Source organism: Chlamydotis macqueenii, chromosome 6, assembly GCF_036417535.1.
Source record: "Chlamydotis macqueenii isolate bChlMac1 chromosome 6, bChlMac1.mat, whole genome shotgun sequence".
Classification (NCBI taxonomy): domain Eukaryota; kingdom Metazoa; phylum Chordata; class Aves; order Otidiformes; family Otididae; genus Chlamydotis; species Chlamydotis macqueenii.
The window spans coordinates 8,317,107-8,329,609 of record NC_141561.1 but is presented as its reverse complement, the minus strand read 5'-3'; the positions used below and the strand labels follow the sequence as shown (position 1 = coordinate 8,329,609).

At 39.8% G+C, this 12,503-nt stretch overlaps 1 protein-coding gene and 1 long non-coding RNA gene across 3 annotated transcripts in view; one reads left to right on the top strand and one right to left on the bottom strand.

The window, feature by feature from the left end:
* Positions 1-177: 177 nt before the first annotated feature.
* LOC147600171 (uncharacterized) lies at positions 178-2,056 on the top strand. Of its 2 annotated transcripts, none has more exons than XR_015258953.1 (3): positions 178-357; positions 967-1,019; positions 1,811-2,056. It is a non-coding gene; the product is annotated as an uncharacterized LOC147600171 (long non-coding RNA). The 2 variants fall into 2 exon arrangements; XR_015258954.1 differs by lacking the exon at positions 1,811-2,056 and adding an exon at positions 1,736-1,798.
* The window catches only part of NCKAP5 (NCK associated protein 5), a 398,473-nt gene continuing 386,546 nt past the window's right edge, over positions 577-12,503 (bottom strand). The window contains exon 20 of the mRNA XM_086751339.1: positions 577-2,130. Within this exon, the coding sequence (XP_086607465.1) occupies positions 1,852-2,130 (279 nt within the window). The 3' untranslated portion in view covers positions 577-1,851. The remainder of the gene's footprint in view (positions 2,131-12,503) is intronic.

Genomic DNA, 12,503 nt, shown 5'->3' with positions numbered 1-12,503 from the left:
GGCCGAGGCTGAGGCTGAGGCGGAGGCGGCGCGAGCCGTCTGCCGGGGGAGGCGGAGGCGGCGCGAGCCGTTGGCGGGCCGGGCTGGGGCGGGGGAGCGGCGCGAGCCCTCGCAGGGCCGGGGAAGCGGGCAGCGCCCGCCCGGGGCGGGGGGGAGGGGCAGGCCGGGCCGCGGTGCCGCCGTCGGTGCCGGCCGTTCTTTCCCGCCCAGTTCCACCCCGGGCCGAGGGGGTGACTGGCCTCTCCCCCAGCCATTCCGGTAACCGCGTGTTTCTCTTTGCTCGCTCCGCAGCCTCACCTTGCGAGGGAAGAGTCTGAATTACGCGAATTCTCCCGAATGACCGGATCCCATCCGCAGGTGCGCAGCCTCCGCAGCGCGGGGGGTGGGGGGTCAGCGTTGGCTGGTGGCCCGTAACGCACTCGCTGTCCGGTGCCCATCCCCTGCCCGCGCAGCCGGTCCGGCTGCAGGGACCCGCACGCTGAGGGTGTCACACCAGCCCCCCCCCCAAAACCCCGTCTCCAGGCACGCGTAGGCAAGAGAAGTTTTATTTACGAAAGATGCTTCAGTGAAAATTGCTTAAAAGTCAAAAAAGACAATGCAAGTTTACGCCGGAAATGACTTAAAATATAACAAATTGCACAAAATATTAACACTGATCATACAATATCTCAAAGATTAACAGGCATGTGCTAAAGAAACTGTAGAGTCTAGAAATATCCCAAATATATCTAGTTTACAGGTTGCTGTACAAAAAGCAGTTATAAATACTTCACATCTAGAAAAAATACACAGAACCTTTGAAATAGACTTTCCCTTACATATAAACAACCTCTGTAGAAAAAAAAACCAAAACCACTCCGCACAGGCCAATCCCCCTGCTCCTAGGTTCGTCTGGTTAGCACCCACGGCTTCTTTAAGCGTGTCACAAACAGGCGCTGAGTATCCGATCTTTAAAAATTATTTTAGCATTTGCAATGAAACGAAGACCAAACGGGGACGACAGAAGACACCACAGTATGGTACGTTCAGAAACCGGTAGGGAACGAGTACAGAGGAGGTGGGAGTAGAGAAGGTGTTGCAGGCAGAGGTGAAGGGCGGTTTGTGTAGTTCCTGCTCATACCCGTTTCTGTCAGCGGCGAATTACTTTGATCTTTCAAACAGTTCCACGCGTGATTGATGAAGTCAATACCAGAGTATCAGGCCTTTAGATCTGTTCATTTTCTCGCCGTGTCAAAAGTCAAAAACCTTTCGAAATAAGACACCTATTGTGAAGTTGCAGTGACCAAAATGCACATTTCCCTAGAACGCCTGTATGGAATTGCACTAAGAATAAAAAATAAAATATGTTTTGTAAAAGGGAGTCCGAGAAGGTTTATTACAGACAATTTGGCAGGCTCAGGTTTATGGTAACGCAGTGTTTCTACACACAGTTTTAAGACTAGAACAATTATAAATCTTTTTAAAAAATCTACTAACTTTTCTTGTTAATATCAACATCAATTTCTTTAAGTTAGTAATCTGCCATTACAGGAGCATAGCACCAATTTAATATTTATTGCTGTCATTTTTCCCTACAAATATATTTTCCCAAGATATTTACATCTGTACAAGTATTCACAAAAGTGCAAAATTAAGACTTTACTCTGCGTAACCATCCGTTGCGTTCAGTGTTGAGTCTCGCGCATCGCGGCGACGGCCGCCTTGCCTTTCTTATTGCTGTGTGGTGAAAAGTCAGGGACGCCCTGCCATCAGTACAGCGACTGGGACTGAGAATTTTCAACAACCATCTCTTCTCCCCGCTCGCCTTCAGCTCCGTTGCGCGCCGCACTCACAGCCCACAGGGAAGTGTCTCTATACATCGTTTGAGCCTTGGCTGGCGCAAGAGGAGAAGCTATCGTAGAGAGAATCGCTCAGGGATTCTAAATTGTCCACGTCGTGCCTACCCGAGCTACTAAACGAAGCTTCTTTCTTTTCATTTTCTTCCTTTTGTCCTTCAACCTTGTTCAGACAGTTCTTCTCTTTTTCTAATAAAAGTACGTTATTGCTGTTAAATTTATTGAGAGACTCCAGGGAAATTTTAGATAATCTATTCTGGGAATCTTCTTTTGTTTCTTCAGTTTGCTTCAATTTCTGTAATAAGTGAGGGAAATATTAGAAACGTATTTCTTACAAAAATCGAGTTATCCTACTGTGCACCATTAATTGCTGTCTTTCAAAAGTTCACAGGGTTAAAGGAAATAGATTGTTAGATGCTTAAATATCTGTTATAATTAAATAGAACATTAATGTCCATTTTAGGATAAATCATAACTTTAATGATTCTGCTGAGACGCATAGGACTCCATTTACAAAACATCTGAGTGCTATTAACGTCTCAAGTAGCAGATCTTGGCTACGCATGTGTTAAGCATCTCCAGCATCTTCACGGCGATTTACACCTTCTCCTTTACGAATGCTTGGGGGGGGAGTATGTTTAAATGGGTATTTGTTCAGGTACAGTTTGGAGTCTGCTAACAAAAGGGCGCATATTCAGGGGAGAAAGCAGCATTTTCCATAAATTACAGACGCAAATTAAACTTGCTAGAGAATAACCTCACATTTTGCATGTGTAAGCCTATTGATTTCCACGGACCCAAACCCTCTCTAATAGACAAGACAGGAAATTATACTGAACCAGGCCAATCCCCACAGACCAGAATCAATCAGATATTGGCCAGACCTGCTTGGAGAAGTGTTGCAGTTCTGCTGGAGCACCGGACAACGTATTAGCACATTATATTAAAAACACACAGTAAGATTATACAAGAGTAATTTTATCCCTTTGTTAGCTACTGGTATTTTCAGAGATCTGACCAAGGATTAGTTGGGGAACTGCGTAGGGAGCAGTTCAATAAAAATGACGTGCCGTTCATACACAGGGTGTTTCAAACTCTGTAACTAACTCCTCTTACAGATAATATTGTTACAGAAACAGGAGATAACATTCAACATCTCACATTCAACAGTTAACAGCCTCTCGGAGAGGTGAGATTTAAGAATTCTGAGATATGATGTCCGAGTGCCAGCCATTCCTCATTTCTGGTATTCCCACCAGGCAGCAAAGACCGAATCAGTAAATTACCATCAACTCAAGACATTAATATTTTCCTTTAGATAGAAAATGAAATGATATTTCAAGCACACTGAAAATACAGCATGGCCAGATATATGGATGATGTGGGTCATTACATACACAGTTGTAAAGGGTCATTAGAATTTTTTGAAAAATTCAAGTTTCAAGTAAGTCAAATGTGCATGCTGTGCTGCTTGTCCTTGGCAATCTTAGCAAGACAAATTGTTACATAGTTTGGTCGCTTGTTTTTATAGTGAGTTAGATAAAAATCAAAATGCCAGTCCAATGCCTGTTTATGTTGTGATCTTGGAGTATTTCATAAGCTAGCAAAGCCTGGATTAGGTTGGTATTTTTATCAAATGTTTCAAACAAACTGAAGCAAAGCAACAGGGGATGCTAAAGTCCTAATAAATGAAAATTTTGTTTGGTTCATTAATTAATCTTCAGTCTAAAATGTTTTAGGGGATGTTATGTTAGATTCTGATTTTAGATGACAGTTAAAACTAAGGTCTTCAATTACATTGTTTTCTAAAATAGAGGAATGCAAACAAACACAAATTTAGGGCCCTTCAATAGAAACCCTCCACAATTTCAGCTTAAGATGTTCTTCCCTTTGCCCTCATTTAAAATATTATACAATATTACTGAGGCAGTTGTTTCATTTCTCTATAGGCCAGATGAGAAAATTCTCAGACATGGCATCAATAACACACATATTAGCACTTTTTGCTCTTCAGAGCACTAAACCTGAAATATTTTATTGTATGTCAGACTAAATGATTTTTCTTTGTGTACATTTTTCCCAGTCCACAACTTTTCTTTAGATAAATTGCATGTGGCTGCTTAGCACAGACTTGGGGCTGCAGGACGTCAATACTGGTCTTAGTAAGGTCTGCAATGAAACTTCTATTGATTCAAATGGATCAAATTTCCACTCCTGGGCAGGAGGAACAGAGACACCTAGGATATTTGCTGCACAGAGCGGTCCAGGTGAAGCATCAGACTAAGAGACGGATCTTCGGCTGGCTGACGAACAGATTTAAACCACAGGGCAGACTGAAGTGAATCCAGTGGTATATTCTGCATATATGTAATGTCAACAATTTGTTACACCCTACAAGCACCACCCAGACAACAATCCTACTTTAACCACACCTTAGTCTGGCATTTAATACAAGGCTAACAGTTTATAAAATATACTTGAGAACTTGCAAAGAACAGAAGTATTCTCTACAAATTTTAAGTAAAATCATTGAATCAAATGAAATTTAAGTGAAGGCCATCAGTGCAACCCACTGGCAAAAGATACACAGAATACTGAACAGTACATCTACATCAAGAATTAAAGGATAAACTAGTTCTAGAAGTTCTTGTAGCAAAACTTATTACTAAAATAGAGACAGAATTCAGAAAAAAAAGTTATGGATATTTTTTTGGACATACAGTTGTCCTTTTAAGATGTCTTAATGCCTAGTTATATCCTTTTGTAAAAAAAAAAAAATTCCTTTCTTTAACACATTACCGCAATATATGCAAATATGCAAAAGTAACGCTCATGTGATGTGGAAAGTAATACTCCGTGTTTTTTTTTCATTTGATGTAGGTGTAATCTGTTTGTCTACAATAACACTGTTCCAGGCATAGTATTATTTTAGGAGCTAGGGCCACCTATTGCTCATTTCATAATCAGGTAAGAATGCGGGGTCATCTGGATGGGACTTTTGGTAGGGAATATTAATATGCTGGAACGGTACTCAGATATCAGATGTACAGTATGTACAATATGATCTTATCTCACAATTTCATTAGTACAGCTGCACTTAAATCTGTTACATATTCTGTTAAATCGTAGATGGGATAAAAATATATTCGTAGTTAGAAAGTTAAAATATGATATTCTAGTCCTTGACATATGGCAGAAAACTCATTCATATCCTGAGCTCCATGAGCAAAAATAAAGCAAACTTTAAGCAGAGGTATTAATGTAATAACCTGCATAATCAACAAACCATTTTCTCACACAGTAACAAAATTATGTACATTCCTAGAGTTGAAAAGTCACTGATAATTTCTTTAAACTTGGTGTGTCAGAACGAATGTTACCCCAAGTTCTTTAAGAATTTTTTCTGTAGTTACTAAAGATAAAATTTGGAAAAAATTACCAAAGAATATTTATTTAGATTCATCCTTAATTAAGTTTCTTATTTTTCATGGCTGTCACAACAGCTACTAGATGAATCAAAAGGCAAAAAACCAAAGCAACTATTATTAGAATTTGTTTGATAAATTGCGTGTGTGGTTAAGTAGCATCTTTAGCTTTGTTCATGTAGATTTGTTACTGGCTTCAGCAGAGTCACAGATATAACAAAGAACAAGGGTTAGCCCAAAGATATTACTATTGTGCATTTTAAAGTAATTAGTTCATTAATGCATTTGAAAGTCACACTAATGTGAATCAGCAGCTTTTCCTGCAGATAGGAAAATTTGGCAGCAGATCAGGTGTGTTTTCTATCCACGAGAACCAGGTGAGAGTTGGTAACAGTACAGAGAGAACCCAACCTCTAAGTCATGGGTTCTGGTCAAATCTTTCCTGTATTAGTAGTGACTTTCTCCGTAATGAACAGGTGGTTTTATCACCACAGGAAAAAAAAAAAAGGGTATGGGGAGCATTTGTTGTTCTACTCTGTGTAAGCAGAGAGCTTCCCACCACTGGAGTTCCTTAGCTAGTCAGTATGGAGTGCTTACACCACCTGAGAGCAGGGACCAGTTGTCAGAAGAGGAGAAACATTCATCACGAGCCACATCACTTTGAAATAAACTCATGAGTCATGAATCAGAATAATGTTTCCGTGTTGGCAACATCCTAAAGGGAATAACTATAACCCATTAGTGATATAATAAAATCTGGCATGTCGCTTCAAGCACAGCAAATTAGGAAAACAAAACTAGCCTGCAGTTACACTGATACATTATAAATAGGTGTTATTTCTAGAGTAATACATCAAATTAGATTTTTTTTTAACTTTAAAAATGAGAGGTTAGATGTGGCTGGAATGCATTTTCAGTGCTGTGTGATCAACGACAAATCACAACCGTAGCCGTTCTGAATGGCACGGAGACTTTGCAGGTCTAACAGGATGGAGCAGGGAAGGTTAGGCTGTTTCCTAGGCTCAAAGGTCCCCACGGCTGGCACCCAGAAAGGAAAGCAACACCAACTCCATTTCTCCTGTACGGTAACATGCAGAAGCTCTGACTGCCTGGAGGCCAGGCGATGCTTACAAGGCATGCCAGAGCCCAGAATTAGCAATGAACCATTCTGCAGTATAAATGTATTTTCCAGCTGTCTTAAGTTTAGTTAACCAGCAATGTAAAGGGCTCAGAATCAGTTACACACAAGAATAAAATGAACTTTATTAATGTCTCTCATGCACTGGGCAATTTAGGTTTTAGATTAACGCAAAAGCAAGAAGGGCATTGCTTCAAGTGAAGTATAACTGCAAAACACTATTGGGTAGAAACAACTAAATTGCTATGAGAATTAAATATAGATCAACAAAATCAATACTTAATTGTATAACTCAAGGTCTTTCATTTCAGATCTGATCTCTAACAGGAGATACAAAGTATGTTAACTTTCAATTTTTTAGTTATTATTTAAAACTTCATTGTGAAGGAAAACAATTTTCTAGATTTTTACCTTTTAAAAAATTTTTAGTTACTTTGTCTGCATATGTTCAAGGTAAACTTAATCACACAATGCCACTGTTTCTTATTTTAAATTCAGAGTTTTACCAATTTAGGTATCTTATAGCCCTGTAATTGCTTTGTGTTTATGACACAATGGGTCTAAGTGGGATACGCAGCTCCAGCATTACGTAGGTTGCTCATAACCTGTTGAGCAGGACATTTTTCATGTTTGTAGCTTATGGTAAAAGAGATGTATTGAGATCAGAGCAGTACTCCGATCAGAGACACTGGTGTAATCAGAAGTAACCTCCCACTGAATTCAGTGGGGTTACACGAGCAGTTTGCAGCAGACAGGTGTAAGGTAGAAAGGGCTGGTTCTGAGCCACCAGGAGGTAGCTGTCTATCAGCTGGCCCGAACAGAATGCAATGGTAGACTCTCTGTGGATACTGAACGATCTCCAGATCTCATTTAACATCAGGTGGACAGGTAACACTGCAGTGAAAATAGTTGTACAGTCACATCCAGGGAACCTCAAAGGTGAACACGGTAACTGCATGACCTCTGCTGCATTACAGCTGAGCTAAAAATGTGATGTTTGAACTTTTTTCTCTTTAAAGCATAACCTTAAATAATAAGTTAAGCCTTGCTCTTCCTTCTGTATTGTCAGAAGCTTTCATCTATTTTCTGGACTGACAGTAAAATAATTTTTGAAATAATGAATCACTTTTCTTTTTTTTTTCTACTTGAGCAGAAATCCCATGATTATTTTGCTGCAGCAGACAATGACATTCTCAAAGACACACCATCAGATTTTCAAGATAAAGAGTAAGTGCCAGTTTCTTTTCTTGGAAAAAAAATGCATTGATATGAATTATTTTTTAAGTTCATTAGTATGTTCAGCAGTTTATAGGAAAGCCATATATACACTTATGGCACTATGGGTAACGTAACAATGACAACAGAACCAAAGCTTGCCTACTGTATTTAGCAGTATAACAATCCAGAAATATATTTAAGTGTTAGTATCACAAGGACAGCATTTCTGCTGATCCTGTATGGTAAGTAAATTACTTTAGAGGAAATAAAGCTGATTAACACGAAGTGTGCATGATTCACAACTGCAGATCTGGAGAAAACAGCTATCACTTAATGAATAGGTGACTGAGGAGTTGAGACTTACATTGTCTATAGCTTGAATCCTTGCGTGATTTAGGAGATAAAAGATAGTTTAGTGAATTGAGCTTTATGCTTTCAAAAGCATAATTTTCATTAAATGATGAGATGACTAGGAACATTCAGCATTCTAATGCCAAGAATATAATCCTCTGAATTTACAAAGTATGTGATTATTTTGTTGATATGACAAGATGTTTGACCTGATTAGGTATATAGCAACCCTCTTTGAACCTTTGCAGGATTTAATAAACCAGGATTTTCAGGTTGCAGTTTCCAGGTCAGGTAAATCTAGCTTTTTACCTTCTGCTTGGTTATGAACTGCATGCCACAAACATGGTTGTTTTCTTGTAGTGCCTCAGAATGGCCACTGGATGCATCAACTATGCGTGGACAAAGTTTATTTAAAATGGAACAAGAAACTATAATTCTAAGTGGCAATATCCTGGAAAATGGTCACAATGCAGGCACTCAGTCAAGTGTGTTGAGGGGCAAAGGAAAAAAAAAGGAAAGCAATTAAACGTCGGTACTTTCTCCAGAAGGTAAAGCAGGGCCTCACTCTGTTCACAGTGGCAGAATCACCAATTTTGTTTCCCACAGAGGGAATCTAAGTACTAAAAGCAATGCTTACTGCAATCAGAGGCTCATCACAAGGCACTAAGGAAGAAATATCCATGGTGAGAAGTTGATACTCAGTTTTTAGAACCTGATAGACTGAAAATGAAAAGACATGCATAGGATACACTTTACTATTCAGAGATGCTTTTAGCTTTACTTGTAGAGGGAGTTAAGTAACAAAATTGCTCTGATTTTCTAGTGATGGGGAAAAAATCACAATGAAAAAAAATTCACACTGAAGGATAAGATTGCTGACAAAGTTATTGAACTCAATGTAACCATTTGAAGTTCAATACTATTCCATGACAGAATTATGTTGAGGGTTACGTTGCCAGTTGACAGCCTGAATGGTACTGGATGGTACTGGAACTACTCACCGTTTCAGTCTTCATCAGACTGTATTTCACCACACAGCACTTAAGTATACAGACGTTTGTCCTACTGAATGAAAGTAGTTGTCTTTACCTTGATGCAAGTATGCCTGATTGTTTCAATAAAGATGGGGCTTTATAAAAAAAGGGCTACAATTTTATCCTAGATTAGAAGTTTGGAGAATTTTTTTTTTTTAATTGGGATACTTACTCAGACATGAATCAAGAAGGGGAAAAAAGTATAGTTCAAGAAAGATTTAAAAAATCTAATACAAAATGCAATTCTTAAAGAACCACATTCTATCCCACATTAGACTGTAGAAAAAAATTCCTTTCAAACTCAGTAAATGCAGGATCATGCTCATACAACGTATAATCTGACATTTTCAGTAATCGGGGTCATTTTTCTGTATGGCTGAACTATTCACAGACTACTGCTCCTAAGTATTAGCTGTGTTCTTACCTGTCTTCATCTTCCACCTCTGGCTTTTTTGAACAAGACTATTTATTTTGGTAATTACAAAGACACTTATCCTCTTACTCTCTAGTGACGTCTGAGCTCCTGGCCTGGAATGTCTGTATGTCAGTCACCCAGCATACTGATGGAAACAGAATTGCACTTCAAGACAGTACTAGTAATGGTAATTGGTAGTGGGAAATGATTTTCCGCACTAGTAATCCTCTCTTTTCAGTACTGGACTAGATTCACTTCAGGTTAGCCTGCGACTACCCAAGGTACATCAGCTGACCTAAGGGCGAAAAGACAGAAGCAGCAGATAGAGAAGGAGCAACGTTATCTGGTAGCATCAAGAGCACATCAACTGTACCAAGAAACCACGTAGAAATAATTCTCCCAGCTATGAAAATTGGCTTGTCGTATGCACTAAGAGGGCTGTGCTGTCTGCAGGGGAATTCAAAGAATATGAATCTCTGCTGGGAGACCTGCAGAGGAAAGAAAGGGAATGTCCCTTCTTACAAGTTTTAAAGATGATTGATAGAGGTCATTTAAACAAAGGAGTGAGCTCCACAGCAAATAGTTTTCTCATTTTTAGCCTCTGAGGAGGACAGCTGGGAAAAGGCAAACAATCCTTCCAGAGCCATCAGCCCACCTCTGCATGACTGCACGTTTAGCCACTATGGAGGGAGAGGACACATCTTCCAAGCTCTCATCAAGCAGAAATACAGAGGTAAGAATTTTCACATGTGGAAGCAGAATTTTCTTTATTCTTAAAAAAAATTATGAATTAGCATGCTTAAACCCCACCCCAACAAAACAGTTCATTTTAGGAGCCTAAAGTTGTCATTCTCCTTTCCACTCGAGATTTTAATCAACTCTTTACGTATCAGACTTTTTGTACCTCTAATGAATCTAACCAAAAAATTCTGCCCTTTCTTTCCCCTTCTGTGACACCTGGCCTCTGAAAGGCACTAATGAAACCCACCAGGTGTGCCCGCCTCTGTAGGGACGTGGAGACCACCTTCCCTAAGTGAGGGTTATGGGGTGCAGCTGGGGGAGTCATTCCACGTGTTGCACTGGTAAGTGCTCTGGGAGGAAGCAGAAGAAGAGGCTGCTGCCCAGGTTGCCTTCCTAGTAAACCTGCTGCAGTCTGAACTAGGTGCATAATGTTTTCTGACCCTGTGCAATGAGGCTACAAAAGTTCCTTTGTCATCAGAAGAAACTGTGACAGGACAGAGGCAAATAATGATGCTGTTACATGACTGCACTTGCCACTTCTTCAGCTGATGTGATGACCTGTGCTATTTTCAGTACTGATTCAAGCAAAGCATGAATTGCAGAATGGAAACCTTTAAGCTCATCTGCCATCAAATCCTACAAAACAGTGCGGTTATTTACATGTACTTTGTAAATGCATGCAAACAATTTATCTTTGCTGTAGGGCAGAATATTTTGAGGGACAGAGGCAGAACATGCACAAAAAAAAAAACGAGCAGGAGTTTCAGATACAGGCTGCAGAACCAAATTACAGTAGAAGGATAAATCCTCTCTTGCAATTTTTCGTTCATTTCAGTAGACCAAGCTGTATCATTAAAGAGCCCATAGTATAAGTCAGCTAGAAAATAAATGCTATGAAGGATGTTCCATTTTATGTCGTTTGAATTTGATTAGTGATTAGTCTTGGCGGTTAAACCACACGGGAACAGTAATCAAGGCTTCTCTACTGCGGTTCTGTAACAACTGGAAAACACTGTTGGCTCATGTCTTATACCATGATGGGATATTAACCTAAAATCTAATTAATCTATGAATGAATTACGGTTCTAGAAACATACTATATTATAATCAATTTTAAGTGAGTTCCTAACAGAAGATAAGATGAAAAAAAAGCTGCAAAATTACCAGAGGCTGATAAATTCTGTTTACTATGACTGATGATTTTTATGGAGGATAATTTTACAATCCATCAAACTTTTGTCAGTTCAAGAATCATGCTGCCAAACTTATGCAGTAAATTAATTTTTAAATTTACATATTTATTAAAAATCTTATTGAAAACAGCAGGAAGTAAGCCTTGTTTGAATAATAAAGTAACATGTTATTCTACTGGAAAGAAAACAAAAAAAACCCCAACCAACCAACCAACCTTCTATTACGATGATTTTATAGTAAGGCAATAATTATAAACAGCTACATGAATTAGTTAACCAAACAATATTAAATAGGCAACCCAAAATTAATCAAGAATTAAAAAAACTGTTGGAATATAATCAAGTAAAATATGTGATTTAAAAGCTGAGAAGTTCCTGTGCTTGAGGACATGTTTGTTACCTCAGGCCCACTGGCGGGAGCTCCTGGATTCCCTGCGAAAGCACGGGGAGCTGCAGGTGTCTGCCTGCGTGGCCTCCCCACTCAAGGTGCTGAGGAGGAAAGGAGCATTAGCAGCCTTCTCGTGCACGTGGCCACCGTAATGTGCCTGCTGTGATGTGCTGCTGGCTCAGGAAACCCTTCTGTGAGCCAAGCCTATGTCTGTTCTCACAGAAGTCCACTGTAAGAAGGCGTTACAGCTGCACCCTGGGCATCTCCCGCTAAACGCTGAACTAGAATCACAGAAACATCTAGAACAAGGAAATAAACAGAGACAACAAAGGAGCAAAGACCACGGCACGTGGTAGGATACGGCATAACCAATGAGGAGAGTAAGAACTACTTCCTCACCATTTATACAAGGAAGGGTGAAGAAGTGTGCCAAAAAGGTGGGATTGGGAAGCATGGTGATACGATCTGAGGCAAATAAGGCACCTCAGAGACCAGCTGAGCAGAGCTCTTTACTGTGTCTGCAAGGTCTCATTTCAATGTTACCCATCAGCTATGTTACAAAGATTTTCTGCTTCATCTTTGACATATTACTCCACTGCCATGATTCCTGTGCTGTCCATATCCCATAGACATGCTCCTGGTATCAAAAATGCACTGGAGCCAGGTCTCATGTCCTCTTTGTTTCCTTCCCTGGTCTCACTTCCACAATTGCTGCAGTTTTCTTTGACACCTACCACCACTGGGGCCAGCCATTCACACTCTTTA